Below are 23,933 nucleotides of genomic sequence, written 5' to 3' on the forward strand. Positions count from 1 at the left end.
TAAGTTACATTACGGCTCTTTGCTGAACAACAGCAATTTTTACTTTATAATAAGGTAATTTCAGATTTCCGTCTTCAGGACATCATTAAAACCTGCCCAATTTTTAAAAATAATTCAAGATAAAATTAAACCTCTGCCTTATGTAATCCGAGTTTAATTTTTGTATGCGGTAAACTTTGCTCTTTCGAATGAAATTAAGGTTATGGCAATCGAATATTTGACGGACCCAGTGCGACGGTTCAAATGAGACCGCCATTTTGTTCAGCCACCCGGTATATAACGAAATAGATAGTTCAATAATGAACTATTTCTTTCGTTACTGAACTTCAATATTGAACCACTTCAGTCAAAAATACTTTATAGATACTGCTCTAAGAAGTAGACTCTAGAAAATAAACTGATTTTCCATTACAGTAAATAACTACACACACTGTGCTGGTGTGGTAAGACTACGGTTGATGACAAGTTGACCCTCGGAAAAGCACGCTCGCAAATAATAACAGCAACCACAACGGTTTATCATTAAGTCTGTTGTAATATTTATAATTTTGTGCTTTAATGCCCCTTACAAGATTGCTTGTCATGAACGAGGAAACAAATGTATACTGTGATCTGCAAGGCCGCCCATTCGAGTCGGCCACCCAATTTGCCGTTCTCGGACTTGGCCTGAGAACGGCAACATTTGAACCAGAAGTGATAAGGGGTCATCTGAAGACTGCATTCGAAGCCATTGACGGAGAGATCAGTACGATAGGAATAATTACCGTAAATAATCTATCCTACCGACCTAACTCAACGACAGAGAATGAGCTAATATCTCAATGTGGCATAGCTAAGTCTACGAATCTACGCGAAGCGAGACTGCATCTCCGACGATATTTTAATTAGAAACTCCGATCACTGCCAAACTCATAATGAGAGAACTGATCCTCAAAGTACTGCCACTCACGGACTTATATAGACACGGCGCATCCGTGTAGAAACAACCAAAAGTAAATCCGAACACAAAAGAGAAAGATCGAGAAAGTACAGCGAATAATAGAAAGTACGAGTCAAGCCGTCACTTTACGTACTGTACTGCTATATTCCGTCACCCCCGCAAACGGCTTTTGGGGAACCCAACACAAAAAGAACCGAAAAGAAAAGCAAAAACAGGAATAAAAACTGAACGAGTTCTCATGCTCACGACTGGGCAAAGGCGGGCAAGTCCATCCTCCGTCCACGAACGAATGACTGATCCTCCTCCAAGGGTGACTGAATGAGATGGAAAGTGAGGAGAGGATCCTGGACGGGATGGAGATTGAGCGTAGGCAAGAAGGCAGGAAGACTGAGTAGGGCAGAACGGCAGTCGGAGTACACACAAACAGGAAAATCGTCGGAGTAAAATAAACTTTAGGTTTTTAAGTGGCAAAATTAAATTAAATTAAGGTAAATCGCCGATGAAAAATTAACGCAAAAAACATCCGCGATGGAAAATCGCTACACAAAGATTGTAGTCGCTACACAGTCACGGTATACGGTCCGGTAAACGATACGGTGGGACACCGTATCGTTAACACCTCAGAGCTGTCGCACTCATCGCAAACGGTGTACGATACATACAGCCGAGTCATGCTTTCGTGAAAGAAACGTGAAAAGTTTCAATCAGCCTTGGCACTTTGTATGAGATAAACCGCGTCATATTAAAACTAAAATTCCAGATTATTTTTCGATATCAGAACATCCAAATTTGAGCGCCAGTGAACGTGTCTAGGAGCATTTTTTAATTAACACAGAAGTCTACGGAGTCTGAGTCAACAGCTTGCGCAGAGCTCCAACTGCTCCGTAAGCTTAGCATGGTAAACGCAAATGGCTGTAGAATCGTGAATTTTGGATAAACCGCTCCACTTGGTATCAAAAACTTCAAATAATTTCATCCTTCTTTTGATTTACTTTGCTGGTTAATCAAGAATACTTAGAGCTTACTCTACCAATTCAAAACTTCCGTGTTTTGGCAAGTGCAGCCGTTGTTATGGAGGCCACCGCCACCATGAGTGGTTGCTATATCGCTGAGCACAACGGTATGCTCGACGATATCTGAGCCTTTACCGTCAATCCTATCGTCAAACGGTCCGGTAAGGTACGCTGTGATGATGCAAGAGCCTATCGTATATCGTACCGTCTATCGTAAGCCTTTTTGTGCGTGCGACTACAATCTAATAAAAAAGAAAACACCACTTTGCGAAACACAGTCAAACGCAGGTAGTCAGCATTGCAACTCGAGGCGGTTACCAAAGCGACTTTCGTAGCAGCGTACAATCACCATATGAAAGGGCCTAGACTCCAACTCTGACTCTGATTCTGACCACTCAAACTCTGACTCTGACTACTCAAAGTCTGACTCTGACTCTGAAGATTTCTTAGGTTTCTTAATAATTAATTAATGTTTATTGTCCTTTGCACGGAGCAGTTGCTCCCTCTAGGCTACAGACAGCAGAAGTCTAACAACAAAATAATAAAAACATTGAAGCGTGTAGTCACAATCAACAACATCAGCCAAAACAGTTAGCAGCAGTAACATTAGATGCATACAAGCGGAAGTAAACATTTTTATGTTGGTTGCGAACTTGCGATAAGTTGACGCTATGGTGGAAAACAAAATGGAAGGGAGACGATCGCGCTGGGGTCGATGCATAAAACCAAAACCCACGTGTAGTTAAATTTTTAAGTACTCAGAAAGATTTTCAAAAGAAATCGTGGGAAAAAAGGAAAGCAAGGACACTTGCGCACGTAATCGCCTTTCTGTACTTTTCAACTAAATCGCAACCACATTAAATAGCCTACTGACACTATCTACTGTAATCATGCCGGTTCATTCCTTGAGTAACGGTGTTACAAAACGTTTAACAAAGGTCAGCTGGCTCCAGTTGACGGTATCGAGCGCAGTCGTGAACACGTTGAGCGTGGTATAACTTTTCTTGTCTAGAGCAATTTCATTCCATAATAGCGCCAGGCGACTCGAGAGGAGTCCGGGGAGGCGGTAGAGTTTTTCCACATAAAGTTGTTGGTGCCGCCACAATGGGGAACGGGTGTCCACATAGCCGCAACGCTGACCGTGTATTACCTGAAACAGAGGACACAGCGACAGCAGTTTGCTCATACAGTAAAAAGAACCGTTCACCAAGTGGGATACGGTTGAACACAAGTTTATAAATTAAGACAAGGCTATGTTTCAACCTACGTAATTCAAAACAGTCCCAGTTTAGCTCCAGCAACCGCCCTTTAAGACTGGTATTACCAAGATAAAGTAAATCAAGGAAACGAGATAAACAACGTTCTAATTTTTCCCGGCAAGTTTTATTAACAGGCGCAATAAAAGGGCAGCAATAGTCAAACGCCGTGAACACCAAAGACTTGAACAACTGAATTCGAGCGGCAGAATCAGCTTTCCTGAACGCAATATTAATCCAGCGTATTTTTTTACGCAGTTTAGTTACCAAAATGTCGGTATTGTCTTTGAATTTCAAACTGCGGTCAAAAAGTATACCTAAATATTTTACACAGTCGCTTTTCTCGATCGCATTACCATTAAGATAATACCGTGAGTCAACGATCGGTACCCGTTTTTTCGAAAAGGAAATATGGTACGATTTCAGAACATTAAATAGAAGTTTATGGTTTTTAGCCCAACTTTCTACCGCAGTAAGATCAGACTGTAACGCAATTTCATCAGCTCTTGTTGAAACTGGTCGGTAAAGAGCTATATCATCGGCGAAAATAAGCAGCTCGCTGTTGTTGAGCAGCGCAGACGGTAAAAAATTTAATACACAAAGGAAGAAACACGGCCCAACAACTGACCCTTGCGGCACACCGCTAGTAACATTAATAACTTCCGATACACAACCATTAACCATTACACACTGCTTCCTGCCTTTCAGGTAATCAGACACCAAGTGTACTACCTGACTATTAATTCCCAGTTTAATCAAAGCTTCCACAATAACCTGATGATCACATTTGTCAAATGCTTTTGAACAGTCCAGAAAGAAAGCATGAACTTCTACGCCATTTTCAATGAAATCTGTTGTAGACTTTACGAACCAAGAGATCTGTAGTTCGCATGATCGCTTCTCCCTGTAACCAAATTGGTGATCAGTTAATTTTTGATGAGTTTTTAAATAATCACGAATGTATTCGTCAATACAACGTTCAAAGATTTTGGAAACAGGGTTCAACAGAGAAATTGGCCGGTAATTGAGAGGGCTTGTCTGATCTTTAGAACTTTTGGGAATAGGAGATATGTACGACAATTTCCAGCATGCCGGATAGCAACCTTCATTGACCGCTGCAGTAAAAATTAATTTTAGAGGCTTTACAACTACATTAGCACATAATTTTAAAAGTTTATTCGTTATTGCAAACGGACCGCTAGACGACGAAGGCGAGCAGTTAGCAATGTGATAGAAAATCATTTCTTCAGTAATATTAAAAGGTTCAGCTACATTACTTGCACAGATATCGATATCAGAGCTACGACAGTGACGATCACATGGGCCTAGAGAATTTGCAAACATCTGGTTCAAAGCGGTTGCTTTTTCGGAATCTTTTGAAAGAACTGAACCGTCATCCATTTTCAGTGGAGGAATTCCAATTCGGTCATCCGCTGACTTAAAATACTGCCAAAATTTTCGCGGGTTGTTACGGGCTGCAGTTGCGGCTTCGGTAACCTGATAGTTTTCAAAATTACGTATTAACTTCTCCGCATGCTTACACAGATTTTTCCAGTGAATTTTATAATTTTGAGCGAGAATAGAATTATTATTTTTTACTGAATTTCGATATTTTTCAAAAGCAGTATTCCTTCTTCTGATAGCTCTTTTTACGTTACTTGGATAAATGGTAGTATCCTTACGTTTCGCTTGACCGTAAACAAAATATCGCTTTGCAATGGACAAAAACAAAGATTCAAATATTTCTACACGTTTATTCGTATCAGCATTTCGAAACTGCTCATTCCAATTAACAGATCCCAAATCATTGACAAAAGCAGATACTTTGTCCGCAGCAATTTTCAACTCGGCGGGCTGAAGATAGGTGATTTTTGCGCTTAATAGATAACATAAGTTCGAAGGCTAAATGATCGTTTTAACTGAGGGAGGGCTGATTGGTTGGATGCCCATTACCAAATTTTTAGGTGATAAAATGCAGAGGTCTAGACAATTTTCAGACGAGTAGGAAATCAACAATTTGCCTTAACCCAAATTCCTTCATTGCAAAATTAATTCTTCCCCAGTCCCAGAGTTTCCTTTACAACTGTTCCACTCTATTTCAGGCAAGTTAAAATCACCTATTATTATTAGCTTAGACATTACTGTTAATGGGATGACAGATTCAAGATGAGTAACGAAAACTGGTAACAAGGACTGCACTTTAGATGGAGGTAAATAAACACACACAATAATCCTGTCAATGGTTGGAATTTCGACGAATATCGCTTCGACACACGCAAGCTCATATTCAATACGCCTAAAACTTTTCATATTTTTACGAACAATGACTGCTACCCCTCCACCATATCCGTATTCTCGCCGTTTACGAAAGACATTGAAAGAGCGTAAATCCGCAAACTTGTTATCCGTAATAGCTTCATTGTCCCAAGTTTCAGTTAGACCGGTTATATCCGCATCAGCACAAAAAAGTTTAACCTGACAACTTTTATTTCTCACACTGTTCACGTTACAGCAGCGGATCTTAATTGTTTTAAGATTGCGGATATTGCTTCTTGTTGGAAGTTTGCACTTCGCCAAATTCACTGAACCAACTTTGTCAATTACCATGAAATTATCGTTTAGGCAATTATCATTGGAATCAGCTGGATTAGAAGAAATATGACCTTTAAATTCAAAACTCAGTAATTTTTGCGGTAAACCTGCGTTTTTTACTGAGCTGTTATAAAACATCCTCGACTTGTATATATTTTGGTAAACACTGCAGTATTCAAAAGCGAAAGCCGCATGCGGATTATTATTATTCAGTTTACCAGCCGTTTTGCAATTTACGCACTCGTATTTAAAAGATGGGTCGTTTTCAGGGCAGTCAGTTGAGAGGTGTTGTTTCGCACAGTATCCGCACACTGCATCTTTCACGCACTTCGAAGCTACATGATAAAATTCACAACATTTTTTACACTGTGGCACATAAAAGTGATCAGTTACTGGACAAGAATACCAGCCTAGTAATACGGATTTCTTTGCAGCTAGAGCATCACGTGTTTTGATATCAACATCAATTACAGCAGCATAGGTCAACGGGTTAGGGCGGTTGCTGGTAAGCTTTTTCACTATTTTTACTTCGGTATCAGCGGATAAATTTCTCAGCTTTAACTCGGAAATGAAGTCTTCTTCAGGCATTGCAACTGGTATCCTACGTACGATCATACGCTGTTTACGAGCTTTTGGCTTTTCGACATTAACCCCAAGCTCATCACTGTATTTTTTGAATAAAGCTTCACCGTTAGTTGCGTCACCAGCAGTTCCAAACTCGATAACGACTGACTTTAATAGGTTTCTTAGGTTTCTAGGTTTCTTAGGTTTCTTAGTTTTCTTAGGTTTCTTAGGTTTCTTAGTTTTCTTAGGTTTCTTAGGTTTCTTAGGTTTCTTTGGTTATTCAGTCAGAGTCAGAGTTTGGTCAGTCAGAGTCAGACTTTGAGTAGTCAGAGTCAGAGTTTGAGCGGTCAGTCTGAGTCAGAGCTTGAGCGCGGGCCATATGAAGCATTCAAAAAGGATAACTTCGGGAATAAAATCCTAGAAAATTTACAGGCGCATTTCCACGTTCTTCAACCACACACGGTTTTTCGTCATACACCATTTTCACTTCCTGACCGTCAACTCCAGTAATCGCATTTTTTAAATCAGCTAATGTCTGATTCACGAATTCAGGTTTTTCACAGTCATCTGCGTCGATGCGTCGACCAGCCCAGTTATACTCGTACTGCACAGATTTTGTAGTGTACGGGCTTTCTCTCTGCGATTGAGCATTATAAATTTCAACTTTTTTGTTCTGCGAATTACCGCAAACTTCCGCTACACATTCAACATGGCGCATTTCCGCACAATCTAACACACGTTTAAACGTATTTTCAGTCACTTCAGCATTTTTGCATTTCAGTAAAACATTTTCAATTGTTTTCACCATGTTACACCAATAATATCGGGTTGTCAGATACGTTTGCACTGACACGCCGCGCGGTAATAATTCATTTTTCACACAACGTTCACGTACTGATTTCACAAGTTTTTCTTGCCATTGTTTAGGCACCACAATTCTGTCAATACTTCTACCCTTTAATGAGCGCTTACGACACAATCCATTTCTCACAATCATGTGATAAATTTCTTCGTTTTGAAATTTATTTTTCGCCTTTACGGGATTTTTGTACAAGTAATACCAGTGTTTGGTATCCTTGTACTTCCGCTGCTCGGCTTTCCAAAACTCTTCATTAACCAAATTTTCGGCCAATAAGGCTTTACCAGTATTAATGGGCTTACCCCCGCAAACTTGACTGGACACAGTCGTTTGCGACGCATCGGGCGGTAGCTCATTGGGCACTGTTCGCCCCCGCAAACTTGACGGCTGCTGCGTTTTAGTTTCTTCATTTTCAGTAGATTTCAAATCGCACTGAACAGTACGAATTTCCAGTGAACGCATTTCAACCAGTTTCATATTGTACCGTTTCAATACTTCAGGCGGCGGTTCTTTCGTAACAGCTTTCCATTTGCCTTCAAATGTACAGTACTTTGCTGGGTGCAGCTCGTGACATTTAAAGCAGATCGGCTGACCGCTATCAGTTCGCCATTTATGTACATTAATTTCAACATTTCCAATTATGTACGGCTTTTTTTTGTCGATACTGTAACTTCCACAGTTTTCATACTCTTCGTAATTTCACATTCGTCATCATTCAAACTTTCAGTTTCATACAAGTACTCATCGTACGTATTTTCACAATCATCATTTTCATCTGAACCAGCATTATCGTACATTTCTCTTTGACACTTCAAAGTGTACAGCGTTTTCAACTGTGCCATAACATCTTCAACAGTTTTTGGTTTTGAGATGATCAGCTTGCCATACCATTCCATACGGGTTTTCTTTAGTCCCTGAATCAGCACAGACACTCGTTCTTCTTCTTTTGTATTTAATGTATTAAACCAATTCAAGAAACCATCCACATACGAATTTACCGTGTCTTCCTCATTGAAGACACGTGCATACTGTATTTTATCAGACGCTTTAGGCGTTCCCTACATTTCTTCCATTTTAGCCATTAGAGCTAACTGACATTTCATCAGTTCATTAGCTCTTGTTTTTTCATTGCTACATTCATTTTCATTTCTTTCAGATTTACTGCGCAGTTTAGACAATTCAGCTTTTAGCGTACTGTTTTGAATTTCCAAATCTGTATTGCGGCCGCTTAACGCATGACAAATGCGATTCGCGTGGCCCGCGCTCAAGCTCGGACTTGGACTCGGACTTGGGCTACTAAAACTTGGACTTGGACTTCACTTGGACTCTAAAACTCGGACTTCACTTGGACTTGGACTTGGACTTCACTTAAAATTGGACTCGGACTTTACTTGGACTCTAAAACTTGGACTTTATGACGTAGGCTTGGATTTAGGCGTTTCTTATGTTTCTTATGTCTTCTTACGTGTTCTTAGGTTTCTTAGGTTTCTTAGGTTCTTATGTTTTTCTTTGGTTTTTCTTAGGTTATCCAGGTATTCATTGGTATTCTGAGTAACCTAAGATGCCTAAATCTAAACAAAGAAGAACTAAAAGCTATGAGGCCACAAAGAAACCTAAGAAAACATGAAGAAACGTAAGAAGACATAAGAAACATAAGAAACGCCTAAATCCAAGTTTACGTCATAAAGTCCAAGTTTTAGAGTCCAAGTAAAGTCCGAGTCAATTCAAAAGTGATCGAGTCAAAGTCATGAAGTCCAGTTTAGAATCAAGTGATCCAAGTCAAGTTTTAATAGTCAAGTCCGAGTCCAAGTCCGAGCTTGAGCGCGTGCCGATTCGCGTTACTGTACTTCCTCCGAAGTGCAAGCGCAGCGTACAGTGATGCCCAAGCAATCTCCCTCAGTTCATCTACATTCATTTCATTATCAATTTTTACATCCCAATTTTCAATTTCTGCTTCAAACCTATTCTGGTCAAGCGAATATTCAATCAATTCAGACTGCAACGGGTGCATATCGTACCACAATTCTTCATTATCAGCAATGCCGCCGAACTGTACGGCATTTTCATTTTGCTGTGCTGCATTATCGTATGCAGTTGACGCTACGCCTTCCATTGTTTTAACATTTTCGGTGTCCATTGCACTGGCTATCCGAGGAATTGTACCCGGATGCTTAAGCTACGACTTTTATCCAGTGTCTGTTGCACTGGCTGTAATTTTTTATCCGGTAGACTTCTGCTCTACGCAGAAACTTAAGCTACGCTTTTGTTTTCAGTGTTCGTTACACTGACTACCGGGTTGACTCGTTTGTTCTCACCCGGATACTGCAGATTGAGATTTTGATCGTCGGTGTTCTCTTACCGCTCACAGCGCTCGCAATTGCTCTGGCTGTATGGCTACGCTACGATTTTGGTGCACCTGTATGCTCTCGCTTTTCGCTCTCGCATACAAAACTAAAGCTCAAGATTTGTATCGATACTCTGTATGTTCAGGCACTGCTCTGACATACGAAACTTAAGCTCAAGAAAACCGCTTTCGACACTTTGTCTACTCACAGTCGGTTACGTAACCGCTACGCTCAAGATTTCTAGGAAACTCGTGCCCTGGCCAGTAGCTACGAGTACCTACTTCAGCTTCAATTCACAATCAACTTTTCGTATTTCATATTCGTCATTTCATCAATTCATATTCATTTCACGTTCAGGCTTCATTTCATTTTCACTTCTGTGCTCATGGGTCGATTTACAGGTTATCCCTGCATCGCCCTGCTGGCAGGACAAACTGCTCAGCGTCCAGACAGGGCAAAGCCCCCGGACATTTACAGGTTTTCGTCGTGGGTCGCAGGCACGAATCAGCTGGGTTTCCCCTTGCCAACGCGTCGCCAGTACCCGGACTACTGAAGTTTAGGCGTCCAGACGGCAGACCAGCTGCCCGGACATCCGTCCAGTCAGTACAAATGTACCCGGACTGAGCACAATCTAAAGGCCAACATTCACAATTGCAATTTCAATCACAGGTTTACTTAGCTAGCCATCGGTTAGGTTCGAACATCGGTGGGCGCCATGACGGAGAGATCAGTACGATAGGAATAATTACCGTAAATAATCTATCCTACCGACCTAACTCAACGACAGAGAATGAGCTAATATCTCAATGTGGCATAGCTAAGTCTACGAATCTACGCGAAGCGAGACTGCATCTCCGACGATATTTTAATTAGAAACTCCGATCACTGCCAAACTCATAATGAGAGAACTGATCCTCAAAGTACTGCCACTCACGGACTTATATAGACACGGCGCATCCGTGTAGAAACAACCAAAAGTAAATCCGAACACAAAAGAGAAAGATCGACAAAGTCAGCGAATAATAGAAAGTACGAGTCAAGCCGTCACTTTACGTACTGTACTGCTATATTCCGTCACCATGAACGTCACACCGTTCCCTCTCCGGCAGGGTCAACAAAAGCCTATTTCTCTGACTCTGACTATACTCGATCGTGGCATCACTGGCATACCAAAAAACATGTCTCAAAAGAGGCTGAAAATAATCATTATCGAATAAAGTGTGAAAAGCTTATGAAAGTGTAAAAATCGAATTTAAAAATACTCAGTAAATACATATTCAAATGTGAATGTAAAAATCCGTGCACGCAGTCAGTGCCCGTGCGCAGAAAATGCCAACCGTGCGTGCAGCCATAATGAATTTTTTGTTTTGCGTACAGCGGCAATGCACGGTAGCAACCAAAAGAGTTCACTCAACTGCAAGCGAATACTCTAGATTCCTGAATAATTCCAGAAAACTCAAAACACTGGGATAGCACTTAAAGGTCACTGTCAATGAGACCGTCCAGCAAACTGCTTCAGGGGCTGAAATTACCGGTACCAGTTGGCCATGGAGTGGTACTGCCGTGGTTGCAGTGTAACTGGCCAGTTAATACCGCACGCGTGATGGTCAAGTGTGCTAACACTGCTAAGTGAAACAAATAGCAGACACTCTCTAAAGTTTAAACTAACCTGATAATAGGGTAATAGAAAGCGCATGAACTATCTGTCATATTCTGGTGTTCGTAAAAATCCAAGTCTTACTGATCACAGTCACAGTTACCCTTTTTCAGTCGACAGTACTAACTACATCGATCGACAGAGCTACGGAATGCTGGCATATATATTCGGCATCGCATAAGCGGCTGGTTATGAGATGCCGTCCATAATTTGCAGAGTTACGGATGAATTATCAGAATGGCTGATGGCTGGAGCTATTGAATGAAAAGCTTCCATCAGTAAGAATCTTGGAATGGCCAAAGTATCGTCTACTAACAATTTGTCTGGAGGATATGTTGTGGAGAATCGCGCTACCGTGGTTCCGTCGGAAGTCTTCGGCCGAAATTTTGGAATTGCTTTCCTGTGACTGCTTTTTTTTATTTTTGGATGTTCGCCTTGGAATCGGGAAGAATTGGAGTTATTGCTGGGTATTGTGGATGTGTTGTAGCGTGATCCGTGTTTGGCTGATTTGTTTAAATTCTTAGGTTCTTGCTCAAGCGAGAAGAACACAGAATCAGAGTGGTTAACTGCAACAATTATACGGCATTCGTACTATAATAACGAAATTTACACGCGCTTTTAAAGTACAGTATGTGTCGCTAAGAAGGGAAAATAACCGACAAAACCTTTACCGCGTTGCGGTAGTACCTTTGAAAAAGGTTTACTTCTATAGAAGGCAGAAGCCAATACAAGTATACAACACATGAACACCAGGTTTGCAAAGACACCGGAAATAAAACGGTTCACCCTAAAATCCTACACACAGTCCAAAAGGGGATCAGACACGTTTGTACTAAAAATACGTCTAAAAATAAATGATCACTAATACAGCAAAAATCACAATCAGAACAAAACAAAAATCCCTGCCATGAGTATCCCAAACTTAAGGCTTAGATTCGGCCCCTAATCCTCAAACAGCGACAGTGTTGGGTACGACAGCCGGTCCCCCTCCTTTATATATTGTCGGTGCAGGGTACAGTTTCTCAGACTTGTATTCAACATAGCTCGTAGTTTGAGCTACAACAATTCCTCCTACCAAAACAATCATACATCCAGCAAAAGTTTAAAAAATTGTAGTCGGGAACATTATACGGCTTCGCTCCATGCAGGAAGCACTGAACCCCATCCCTGCATCAGCTGTCCAGGTTGCACATACGGGCAGACACATTTCGTGGTCCATACTCGGGCGGACGCAGTACACGGAAATCGCCGGGCAAAGGCAGGTAGTACACCGATGTCTGCACTCCTGGGTTTACTTGAGGATAAACGCAGAAGATAACCGGTTGCGTTGACGAAGTCGTAACCTTGATACGCCGGGAAAGGTGGAATTATGGATCGGTTTGGATACAATTATTCACATTGGTGTTCCATCCTTGATAAGTGGGCGAGTAAGTATTGACAGGCGCCGGTACTGGGCAACAGTCTGCCGGTAACTGGTCGAATTTGATGACACATATTGCGTGGGGGATATTGTTGTGGCAGCTATGGTACTTCGGAATTCAGATAATGTTCGTCATGGTCATCTTGCTCCAAAATTAATGATCCATTTTTATTCTGATTGCTCCTTTATCGCGATACGCCGTACTGTTATATTCTACAAGATCAGCTGCAGCGGGATATCGCCGGAGTGGATGCTTCGTTGGCGTAATTGTAGTTTGTCTTTGTCGTACTGGGCATCGAAGCGCTGCAGTTCGCCTAAACAATGTAAACTCATTTGCCTGCCTGCCTGATAACGATAACGTGATAGGCAAAATATTTAAAATAAACACCCGGGCGTAAGCTGACAGCGCAACCAACCAGTTCAATGCTTCAGGAAATCACAAATCAGACGATCCATCCAGACAAGCACTTCTAGGTTGTGGGCGAGGAGGTGGGATTACAACAGAATCCGTTAGTCAGGTACTCTGTACGCTAACAATCATACACTGGCGGCGTCGCATTCACGAACGAGAGCAAGACGACCATGAACTCCAGTCTCCAGCAAATTCAGTCTTTTCTCGTAAACCTGCAAGGATGCAAACATGTGACTTGTGAGTAATATCGATGAAGAAAAAAAGGCAGTGCCACTGACGTGGGCAACTTTCGAGATGATTCGAAGACGTACCGCATTTTTTACGATTGCACTGGGCTACTTCAAAAGCCGGTTTGGTACAGAATTCTCCATTCATTACTGGAAGGTTATCTGCAAGCGTCCGATTGCGATACCCATATCCTGTCCACACGGTTTCGAGCACGACGACCATTCACTCCACGGAGGATAAATGAAATTGTTTATATCTATGAATTTACAAATAAAACGCGTACAACAATATAAATGAAAATGTGGAAACGGGATGTGATCAATCTTACCTTTATAACAGCTTCGGTAATCGCATTCGACCTGCTGTATTTCAATTCTCGGGCAATCTTCGACATGCGTCGAACCACAACTGAATATACGGAACGTGTTAGCGAAATAACCATATTCAGAACACGGCTGGAGCAAGGATTGGGCAATAACAAGCTACTCCATGCTGCATAATTTTGACGGTAATCTGTTCAATAATATACTCAGTATGACAAATTTGTCCTTACCATTAGGTGTACACACGAGTTGTTGTCCTTACGGTCACAAGGATGAGTGTTGCACAACTGAATATCACACGGTGTCCCGCATATTAAATGTTGACCGATACCGCTCGATAATCATTTTCGAATGCGCATAGTTGAATCACCTCCGCATAAGGAAGAACATGGAGACCAGCTTGACCAGTGATCCCAGGCCAGTGCTTTCTCTAAAAATTTCACGGGATTATTTCAATATAGAATTTAGAGCATATTCCACGGAAAATTAACATAAAATGTCTGAACTCGACATGTACTGCACGACGAAAACACTAAACAGGTACAGCGAAAACAAAATCATGCTAATTGCACACCTACTTGAAACGACAAGAAGAACGTTTTCGACATCGTTCCATTTCGAAGTCGTGACCTTGACAGGCATCAGAATCCTTTCCAGATGGACACACAGAGTACTTATAACGTATTCTTGTTTCGACGCCGCAAGTATGCGAACATGAGCTCCAAGGATTTCAAGAGGATAATCGCGCTTCAACTTCTTGATCTGCAAGTGGCCGTGATTTGAAAGAACGAGCGTCAGCTATCGTCAGTAATCCAGTATCCTATCGTAAGAAAGTGTCAAGTCGTACCGTCACAAGCGTCCGTAGTAAATGCCTTTTCTTTGTAAGGATCAGAATTACAAATTTCATCATAACGCTGTTGTGTAGGGACATTCCAAGTTCCATAGCGAATGCGGCCACCTCCTCCACATTTGTGATTGCATGGTGACCAGTATCTAGTGATAATTAAACTCTTAATTATGCTGGGAATTAAACATTATGATTAATTCAATTAAAATTATGACAATTTTGATTATGCTGAGCATAATTAAAATTGCGCAATTTGAATTAAGCTTGAGCATAATTAAAATTGGTCAATTTTAATTATGCTTAAGCTTAATTATGAGTCAAATCAGGAATAATATAAATAGCTTGATCAAACAAAAACTGAATTTTAATTATGATAAGCAAAATTAAAATTGAGCAATTTTAATTGTGCTCCAGCTTAATTAAAATTGTTGAATTTTGATTATGCTGATCATAATTAAAATTAATCAATTTTCAATTATGATAAGCTTAATCAAAATTATAAGCAAAATAATTATGATGAGTTTAATATTCACTACCAGTATCATAACCTTCGCTGGCTGTAAATAAACACATCCTAATATTTAGCAAACAATCAAAGTAAAAAGGGAAGAGTAGGACACATTTTAAAGAAAAATGTTTATAAAAAGATTATACTCTAGTATTTTTCTATCAGTTGTACACTTCCGATGTTCACCACTCACACTCGTTTAAAATTAAAAAGCTCATTACAAGTAGTGAATATTAAACTCATCATAATTATTTTGCTTATAATTTTGATTAAGCTTATCATAATTGGAAATTGATCAATTTTAATTATGATTAGCATAATCAAAATTCAACAATTTTAATTAAACTGGAGCATAATTAAAATTGTCCAATTTTAATTTTGCTTATCATAATTAAAATTCAGTTTTCTTTGATCAGGCTATTTATATTGTTCATAATTTGACTCAGAATTAAGCTTAAGTATAATTAAAATTGACGAATTTTAATTATGCTTACTTCAATTAAACTGCAATTTTAATTATGCTCAGCATAATCAAAATTTATAATTTTAATTGAATTAATCATAATGTTTAATTCCCAGCAAAATTAAGAGTTTTATTATCACTAATTACAAGTAAAAATGCCCATAAAAGAAAACTAGACTCACCGTTGACGCTTACTCCCACACGCTTACAATCCCATCCGAACTGATCCGTGAGATGTTTCCACCAGCAAAACAACAAAAATCCAGAATAATCGTGGAATGCTTTCTATCTGGCAGTCTCTTCTATAGAGGACGGTCTGCAGAGTGCAGATTGAAATCAGCGCGCTGAAATACTGAAAGGCTTCCCACGAGCCTGGTTTCTGCTCTTCCGTACGCCATACCCACCTGTGTGGCAGTTACTTACAGTGGTAAACGGGCGGTTAGGATAAAATCCAACGCATAACGACGGTACATGCAGTCTAGAAGTAGAGACACTAGTCACTAGTGACTAGAGTTAGACAGGCAAAAAACAGCATTTTCAGTTTTCTCAATATTTGCGGTTGTTTTAAAACTTAAGTAGAGTCCAAAGAGGTGAATGTCAATAACAGTTGTATTTTATTTTTGATGTCTTCTTTTGTTACCTACAGAGCTGGTTTTCAAAGCGAAGTTTTTTTATCTATTAGAATTTATTGTAAACTGCTCGGCTAGGCTGCTAAGAAGTGGATGCTTTACTTAGCTTCAGCGTTCTGATTTTCTAGAAGCTGTGAATTTGACCAACTGGTGCTTGGAGTTTTCTTTCATATTGTTACGGAATATTCTGTATCTAAGTGCATTAAAGTACTTGAACAGAATTGGTTTTGGTCCATCCGGAGAATGGAAGAAGGGGACAGTTCGGTTGAGCTGGGTGATGAAGAACTTGACGAGGAGTACCACGCTCTGCAGGAGCAGATTGACGAACTCTTTCAGGGATGGAATGCAAGTGCGGAGTCCAGAAGCTCTTCCCTATACGACGGACTGCATGAAGCTTCTCAGAACTACAACAACTGTTTATTAGTAGCGGAAAAGATGAATGCCCGTTCTGAAAGTAAGAAACTTCGGTGTTAGAACAGAAGCAGTATTTGCTGTAGTTGCACGGTCGTGACGCTGCAACAATCGCGTGTGGCCTTGGCTAGAGTTGAAATCACGATTTCACTTTTCATTTCACTTTCATTTCGTATTCACGCGGACCCCCGCGTGAAATGTGAAATGAAATGTGAAATGGTGAAATCGGGAAATCGCTTGAAATTACGAAATTACAGCGATTCACAATATTTTTTGCAACAGAAGTTATTCACTCCCCTGTATTTTTTTGTGTAACCGCTTCTAACTCGAACCCCTGCATTAGGCAACAGACATTATTGTAGTAACTGGAAGAGAAGATAACGTTTTTCATACGCTTTAAGGGAAGTGGCCCGGTACATGGCAACAAATTCGTGTACGTACATGCGCGAAAACCTTCACTTTCGCGCACTCCCAAACACATTTTTGTTTTGGTTTATCACATTCTGTAGCCAGATGATTTGTATACACTGGCGTGAAAACCGTTTGTGCGCGCAACATCCGGTTCGGGAGATATGGCTGTTAGAAAATACCAAAAAGTTTAAATGCATTCAGGTGTACCAAAGTCTTATTATGGACCGATCTCCTTCACATTTTGCACGTAAATGCACATGGCCACGAACATCGTTTTTACACCGATCAGACTTCCATGATTTCTGTCAAATTTTAAAATGAATTTTAAAATTTTTGAAATTCTATTTTAAAATTTGAAAAACTTGCTAGAACAGTGGATTGATGTGAAAACGTTCTTCGTGGTTATGTGCATTTACGTTCAAAATTTGAGGGAGATCGGTCCATAATGAGACTTTTGGTACACCTGAATGCATTCAAACTTTTTGGAATTTTCTAACGGCCATAACTCCCGAACCGGATGTTGCGCGCGCAAACGGTTTTCACGCCAGTGTATACAAATCATCTGGCTACAGAATGTCATAAGACAAGAGAAAAACGGGTTTGGGAGTGCGCGAAAGTGAAAGATTTCGTGCATGTTCCCGACTTTCGTACCATGTACCGGGCCACTTCCCTTAATTAAGTGCAGGTAATTGCAGAATTTCGAAATCTTAAAAACATACTTAGCCAAAACGCACTAAGATTTAGTTCTACTGTTCTGACCAGTAATACTAAGAATTCGGTTTGTCAAACTCGGATCTCGTACTGCGGATAAAAAACAAATACTAATAATGTTTCAGAGGCGTTTACAGTGTACTTAAGATGAAATGCAAAATAACAGAATTTCTGGGCTGCAGATACTTGCACTTCGCAGTCTTACAGTTGGACGTGACAACTTTACCAGGACACAGTCAAAAGGCGCTACTGCTAGTACAATACGTGTAATTCAAAAATAATTCCGTGCAGTGCGCTACTGCGCTGTTTGTTGTATAGAAATGAGCATTTCCTTTTTATGCCTTGTTCTTCGGTATCAATTATCCTGGTCAAACTTCAGCTCCTAATTTTAGTCTTAAATAGTTTCAACTTATTTTGTACTAAAAAGTAAAAGTAAACTGCAAAATCATTTTGTGCATACCGTATAGTCTTTACTGAATAATAAAATTAAGGAAACCGTTATAGGCTCCCCCTAAAACCCCCGTTTATTATAGGCACCCCTTTCGCACCCTGTTTATTATAGGCACCCATTTTGAATTAATACGGCAAATAATATTATGTAAACGGAATGTTATCTACATATTCCAAAAATTTGTCATTATTGTTCTGTACAGTTGCTTTGACCGTAAAAATTATATCACATTATGGCCGGTTCAAGCAGCTCTCTTGCGCCGGGGCCATCGGAAGCCATGATCAATTTAGTATTCCCATCACTGAATGTCGCATTCCCATCACTGATTTAGTATTCCCATCACTGAATGTCGGCGGTCGCTGACCTGAAGTACGAATTTCTTTTGAAGAATTCTAGAAAGACTAAGGCATACCGGGAAGCGACTTCCCAAACCTTTCCAAACATTCATAATACGACGGTCTGAAAAGTTCAAGAACGGTGAAGCTCTGAGCCGTCCTTAAGTGCAGAAAGATTTTACGAATATGTACGTGCACCACAGAGAATACGAAAAGAAGGGCGTTGGAGCTCGGCCATTCCTCCTAGGCGACGAAACCAGTGCGCGGCTCGCGCCAGGCATCAGGCAGGTGAAATCACCGCGCACTGCACTTCCCGGTACCAGCATTGCAGACTGCGACGAAGCAAGTACATCTCAGAACTGTGGGCCCTGGTGAAAACGGCATAGGAGTCCTGATAAACCTTACGACAGCGACCTGACTGATGTCCTATCGGTTGGGCGGATGCATTATGACAGGGTCATCGGCATCTTCTCATATATATCTATGTCAGAAAGGAAATCTAGAACGCTCGAATATCCAGGTGACCTGCCATCTGCAATCCCGACGGGCAGTGTCGGGCAGGAAGTAAAGCGCATACAGAATAATCTAGCGGCAGGAATGGAATCATTCAGGCCCTGTATATCTCAAACCATTTTGTGCTGTCGCACAAACACCATCCGAAGCCAGTGAATGAGCTGATCATCGTGAAAGGTGACCTTCTGGTCACAGTTGAAGACGCGCTACTAATTCGTTCTAGGCTGGCTGATTTGCCTAATCGTCCTATTGTAACTGTAGGCTGGAAAGCCTGATGTACTTAACTCGACGCCAGAAAAATTATTGTACTATTATCCGAATAAAGCTGCATTACTTATTGAGAATACTGAATCTGTTATATTAAGTTAAAAAGGGTGCCTATAATAAACGGGGTGTGAAAAGGGGTGCCTATAATAAACGGGGGTTTTAGGGGGTGCCTGTAAGGGTACCCTAAAATTAATAATCTAGTTACAATTAAAGTTTTCGAAATTTCGAACTTTTACTAGTAGTGTGCAGTTCTATAAATCAATGCTTTAACTGCTTTCGGCCCTAATAAAAGGCTGCTTTCGGCCCTTTCGGCTGTTTACAGCCCTAATAAAAGCCAAAATTATCAGTTTAAATAAAATTTTTTATTGCACGTTTCATTTCATTTCACTTCATTTCGCTTTCATTTCACTTCTTTTCACAAATGGGTCTAAGCCTCGTGAATTTCAACCCTAGCCTTGGCTGAAGCGTACAATTGTATTTTATAACAAATAAAACGAAGTAACAATATCTGAATCTCTTTCAGAGTATATGCTTCACATTCTCTCGAACATCTCCCAGTTGAAAGATGCTGTGGACACCGATGAATCCACAGGTAATTCCGATAAGCCAGAACCGCCTGTACGAGTACTAAAAATTGGTTAATTGGTAATTGATTTGTTGGGTTTAATAACTGGAGCAGTTGAAAATTAGAATCTCGAATTCGGGCAGATACGCATTTTGTGTCTTACGGTTTACCCGGCAGTTTTATTACTGCACTGTGGAACATTTCTTTTTCTTCGTGTTTAGGTGCATCTCTTACTGCCGACAATGTCCAGGCATACCAGAAGGCTATCGATGATTTTGATACAAAATTATCCAGGTACGGGCGGGATGTGCAGGAAAAGATCAACATCATTAGACAGCGTTTGACGAACATGGAGAACGAATTAGCAGGTAAAGTGCTGCACTACCACGAGAGTAATTTAAGCACCGAAATCGCGGTTTTCAGTCGATTGTTTTATTTGCTACTACTCTAGTAAATGATCCGCCAAAAGAGCCGCAGTTTGCTGTCAGCAAAAGCTACGAGCAGGTTTTAGTGACACTTTCCGTTTGTTGTAGAGAAAAGAGAAAGAAGGAAGGTTCTTTTGTTGGAACTCGCGAGAAAAGAAGCCTACTTAAAAGCAGCTGTTGATTTTATGGGATTCAGCGTAAAAATAACAACAGGTATGGAATTTTATTGCCAGTCTGTGCATTCCGACCATGATCCATCCATCTGCTTTTGAAGGAAACAGCTGCGCTGAAGTGACGTTTGCTAAATTGGGGGACGGCGCGGTTTCGGAAGGAGGGACGGAAATGGATCTTCAAAAAGGGACAGGCAAGTTTGACCATCCCATGTTTACTGTTATGTACCGCAATCAAAATGTAACCGCTCTTTGGGCGAAAGGTGTAACTGTACTCACAACAACCCTATTCACTTAGTTTTCACTTAGTTTTCAGGGTCATTATCTGTGCTGTCACGCTGTGAAATTTTTCAAAAAGGAATCCAGTACGCTGATAAGTTAATTTACAACCAAGGGATAATTTTAACATTATTTGGTTGCAGTTCGCCGGGTATGGCCAGCATCTCTCAAGGAGAATCTGCCAGTTGGTCAAGAATTAAACGGTAGTAAACAGAAGTATCCACTGGTGAAACTACTAACGGCCACTCGCAGAGCTTTGAAGGAGCACTTCGAAAGTTTGAATTCAAATGGCGAAAACCTGGGCTGATGTTGCTAATATTCATTGTGTGTGTATGACAATAATCTATGAATGTGCATCGTCATATTAAATTAGAATACAGGTATCTGTTATCGCTAAATAATTATTATACAAGTACGGTACTTATGTTCGGCGTTTGCCTATGGTTTTGAATTTCAGACTGTGTTACCAGCGTATTTTTATTTGGTCTGTTGGTGCTGTAACTCATAAGCATGAATCAGTTTATGGTTGTTTTAGATGTCAGATAAAGCATAATACCGTCCTATGGCACGAGATGTCAAGCACGGGGGACGTAATAGTACAAATGCAAGCGGCCTGCTTTTCGTAACTTCTGTTTGTTCCAAGTTTTTTGTAACTTGCTGCTAGTCGGCAAATTTTTCAAAAACATCGGTTCCGAAAGAATGGTATATCGGCATGGCTGTTCAGTGGTTTTCCAGTCATCAGTACTGGAAGCCGTGGAAGGTTTCAATTTCGCACATGTCTTATTTAATGAAGTGCTTCAACAAACCGACCGACTATTACAGTTTTAGCCTTTAGTGATTCATAACCATTTCGTAGTTAAAAAAAATTTGCTACTGACACGACATAGCAAGTACTGCGGAAATTCTGCTTCAAAAAAGTTGATGGTTCTCAATGTACGTATCACAGCAACGTTGATAACAGTTACCAGTACGACGATGGTTCCTCCACGTTTACAAATGAACACTGCCTTATCAACGTATCGTCGTAACTGCACTGCAAAACGCTAATGCCGTTAAAATACAACCGAGAATTAATGCCAAAAAACTGATAGCTACAGTGGTGACAACTGAAGTACAGTAAACCTATTCAGAACCATAATAGCAAAAGCAAGATGTCTCAAGAGAAAGAAAAACGATAATCCAGCAATGAACAATTGTTAAATTACGACTAATTAAAACATACAGGACTTCTACCGCGTGAAAATCTTCCAATCCAGAATTCCAGTGCAGATTTATGAAAACGCTTTCGACCAGCCTCACATGGCATACTTGCTAGTCCATTCTCTCGCCATTTGGTTATATTTTTCCCGATCAGTTTTATAAGCGCGAGCAATTTCAGGAACAAGGGGATCGTCAGGATTCGGATCCGTCAGCAAACTGCAGATGCTCAGCAGCACTGCACCAAGAAAAAGGCGCGCAAAGGTTAGTACTAGTAGGATTAGGTTACTGAGAAGGGTACTAAGGAAACGGAATACCCGCAATCCATGAACTACTGGGATGCTTGGTTTCGCGCAATCACCTAATTAAAAACTCACCTTTGGAAATCGTCAAAGCAGGTGACCACTGCGATCGCAAAATATCCAGACAAATGCTCCCATTACTATTAATATTTGGATGGTAGATCTTTGTCTGAAAACTCACCTACAAATCAGTCTTCGATTAATCAAAGCACAAAAAAAATTCACGCAAATGCAGGTTGTCATTTTATGCGATCACAAATGAATCGCGACGAATTGCTTGAAATTCGGTACGAGTACATCGGCAGTCACCACGGGCACTAGATAATCAAAGCGCACTAGAAAGTACTGCATATTATTTCAAAATTCAACCACTATTATGCTATCAATTTCAAAAACTCTTATAGTCAGTAATATGTGCCACCTGACAAGATGCGTTTATCGCAGTTTTGCATTGCATAAACCATTTCGTAAACTGACTACCAATACAAGGTAAGTAATCGTACTAAAAAGCTTCCCATCGGTTCCACTGCTGTATCGAAAGACAACAACAAGGATAATTACAATAAAAATCAATTACAAATTCTAACACGATAATTAGCTATAAGCAGATATGCAGCTTTTCCGCACGAACCTGGCACCTACAGAGTACAGACTAGTCACCACCCAAAGGTCTGGGGAAGAATTAAATGTATTTCTGCATATCTAGCAAGTTACAACAAAAACTTTAACACGGAAAAACATACGACGAGCCAGGTAATGAACTCGAATACCCTCATGTTATCAAAGCGCCTGTTCGGATGTTGTACGCTGCACTACTACACAATCTAATGAAGTAAAACAATACTAACTTTTGGAGGCTTGAATGGATAATCCGTGGGAAAGACAATGTCCAAAAAGAACACTCCACCTTCATATGGGCTATCCGCCTGTAATGCCACAAGCGCTACTTTATATCACCTCAACGAACCCGATTATGTACGAACTTACTGGTCCCATAATCGTTGCTTGCCAATGGAAAACTGTTAAGAAGAAACTCAATTCATCGTACGTTTAGCCAATCAATCTTAAAACTGGCAATTCCATTGAAATTATACGTACGATCGTCTCCAACAGGGCCTGCGGAGCACTGCGCAGGAGGATCACGTCCCAGATCTTGGAGTTCCTGCAGTTACAACACAACTCATTATAATCGTCCTCAAGCTACGAAAATGGCCAAGTTGATTCTTTAACCATTTAAAAACCTCAGTAATACTCTTCCGAGAGGACAACAGTCACAACATCTTGTTTGAGCCAAGAACTGCTCTCTAACCTTGTTGATGCGTTTCAGTGCCATTTTATCAAACTGTAACGAAGCAGATCCACAGGATCCTCAAATCCCCAGACAGAAACCTCAGCCAGAGTGTAACGGGACGTCGAATGTGATTCGTTTTCACTTATTAGTGCCGATATCAACATGCAGAACTCTCGAGAATTTGTTGAATAATGTCAAATGACAGATTTTTTATAAGCTTGGCCGTTATTTAAAGGGGTAGTCTGGTGCTACATCAGAGCAGCAGCGCAGCAGTTTACTGATCAGACTACAGAGTAGCAGCATTTCCGCATCGCGCATGCTCAACTTGATGAGTCACAGTCATTCATTTGTCGGAATCAAAGAATTCCCGGTAAGGACGTGCGCTTCTCGTTTTACGTAACAGCTACGGGTAGCTGCGAGACGGATACCGGCAGTCTAATGACACTAGGATTTTGCTTCGCAAAGTTCTAAAATATGTATTTCGGAATACTTGAATCAGTTTATTGGAGAACAAATCATTGCTTAGTTTTCACTTTCGCTGGCTTTTCC

General features: G+C 40.6%; 2 protein-coding genes and 2 long non-coding RNA genes across 5 annotated transcripts; 1 reads left to right on the plus strand and 3 right to left on the minus strand.

Moving 5' to 3' along the window:
* Positions 1–11,986: 11,986 nt before the first annotated feature.
* LOC129588208 (uncharacterized) lies at positions 11,987–13,531 on the minus strand. The gene is made up of 3 exons (XR_008690450.1): positions 13,370–13,531; positions 13,063–13,270; positions 11,987–12,960 (listed from the first exon to the last, which is right to left on the minus strand). It is a non-coding gene; the product is annotated as an uncharacterized LOC129588208 (long non-coding RNA).
* A 152-nt stretch (positions 13,532–13,683) lies between these two features.
* LOC129588207 (uncharacterized) lies at positions 13,684–15,723 on the minus strand. The gene is made up of 5 exons (XR_008690449.1): positions 15,610–15,723; positions 14,457–14,602; positions 14,188–14,371; positions 13,872–14,039; positions 13,684–13,799 (listed from the first exon to the last, which is right to left on the minus strand). It is a non-coding gene; the product is annotated as an uncharacterized LOC129588207 (long non-coding RNA).
* Positions 15,724–15,970: 247 nt separating this feature from the next.
* LOC129588206 (uncharacterized) lies at positions 15,971–21,167 on the plus strand. 2 transcript variants are annotated; one of them, XM_055482358.1, is made up of 7 exons: positions 15,971–16,017; positions 16,276–16,510; positions 19,679–19,747; positions 19,942–20,088; positions 20,254–20,358; positions 20,420–20,509; positions 20,738–21,167. In XM_055482358.1, the coding sequence occupies exons 2-7, from the start codon at positions 16,300–16,302 to the stop codon at positions 20,899–20,901; spliced, it is 786 nt and encodes a 261-aa protein (XP_055338333.1). In that variant the 5' UTR covers positions 15,971–16,017; positions 16,276–16,299; the 3' UTR covers positions 20,902–21,167. The 2 variants fall into 2 exon arrangements, with proteins under 2 accessions (XP_055338333.1, XP_055338332.1); XM_055482357.1 differs by having other exon boundaries at positions 15,983–16,017; positions 16,185–16,510.
* A 232-nt stretch (positions 21,168–21,399) lies between these two features.
* On the minus strand, positions 21,400–23,664 carry LOC129588218 (ubiquitin-conjugating enzyme E2-17 kDa). Its single transcript, XM_055482373.1, has 6 exons — positions 23,403–23,664; positions 23,192–23,255; positions 23,081–23,112; positions 22,942–23,019; positions 22,169–22,274; positions 21,400–22,029 (listed from the first exon to the last, which is right to left on the minus strand). The coding sequence occupies exons 1-6, from the start codon at positions 23,424–23,426 to the stop codon at positions 21,890–21,892; spliced, it is 444 nt and encodes a 147-aa protein (XP_055338348.1). The 5' UTR covers positions 23,427–23,664; the 3' UTR covers positions 21,400–21,889.
* Between the last annotated feature and the right edge of the window lie 269 nt (positions 23,665–23,933).

The sequence above is a fragment of the Paramacrobiotus metropolitanus genome, unplaced genomic scaffold (assembly GCF_019649055.1).
Source record: "Paramacrobiotus metropolitanus isolate TYO unplaced genomic scaffold, Prichtersi_v1.0 Parri_scaffold0000028, whole genome shotgun sequence".
In the NCBI taxonomy this organism is placed as follows: Eukaryota; Metazoa; Tardigrada; class Eutardigrada; order Parachela; family Macrobiotidae; genus Paramacrobiotus; species Paramacrobiotus metropolitanus.

Excerpts from the sequence above, each read along its gene's own strand:
- LOC129588218 (XM_055482373.1), bottom strand. The coding sequence starts at position 23,426 with ATGGCACTGAAACGCATCAACAAG. Across the intron at positions 23,020-23,080 it reads AAGCAACGATTATGGGACCA|GCGGATAGCCCATATGAAGG; the intron begins GTAAGTTCGTAC and ends GTGGCATTACAG. Across the intron at positions 22,030-22,168 it reads TGCTTTGACGATTTCCAAAG|TGCTGCTGAGCATCTGCAGT; the intron begins GTGAGTTTTTAA and ends TTCTTGGTGCAG.
- LOC129588206 (XM_055482358.1), top strand. The coding sequence starts at position 16,300 with ATGGAAGAAGGGGACAGTTCGGTTGAGCTGGGTGATGAAGAACTTGAC. Across the intron at positions 16,511-19,678 it reads GATGAATGCCCGTTCTGAAA|AGTATATGCTTCACATTCTC; the intron begins GTAAGAAACTTC and ends AATCTCTTTCAG. Across the intron at positions 20,089-20,253 it reads CATGGAGAACGAATTAGCAG|AGAAAAGAGAAAGAAGGAAG; the intron begins GTAAAGTGCTGC and ends CGTTTGTTGTAG.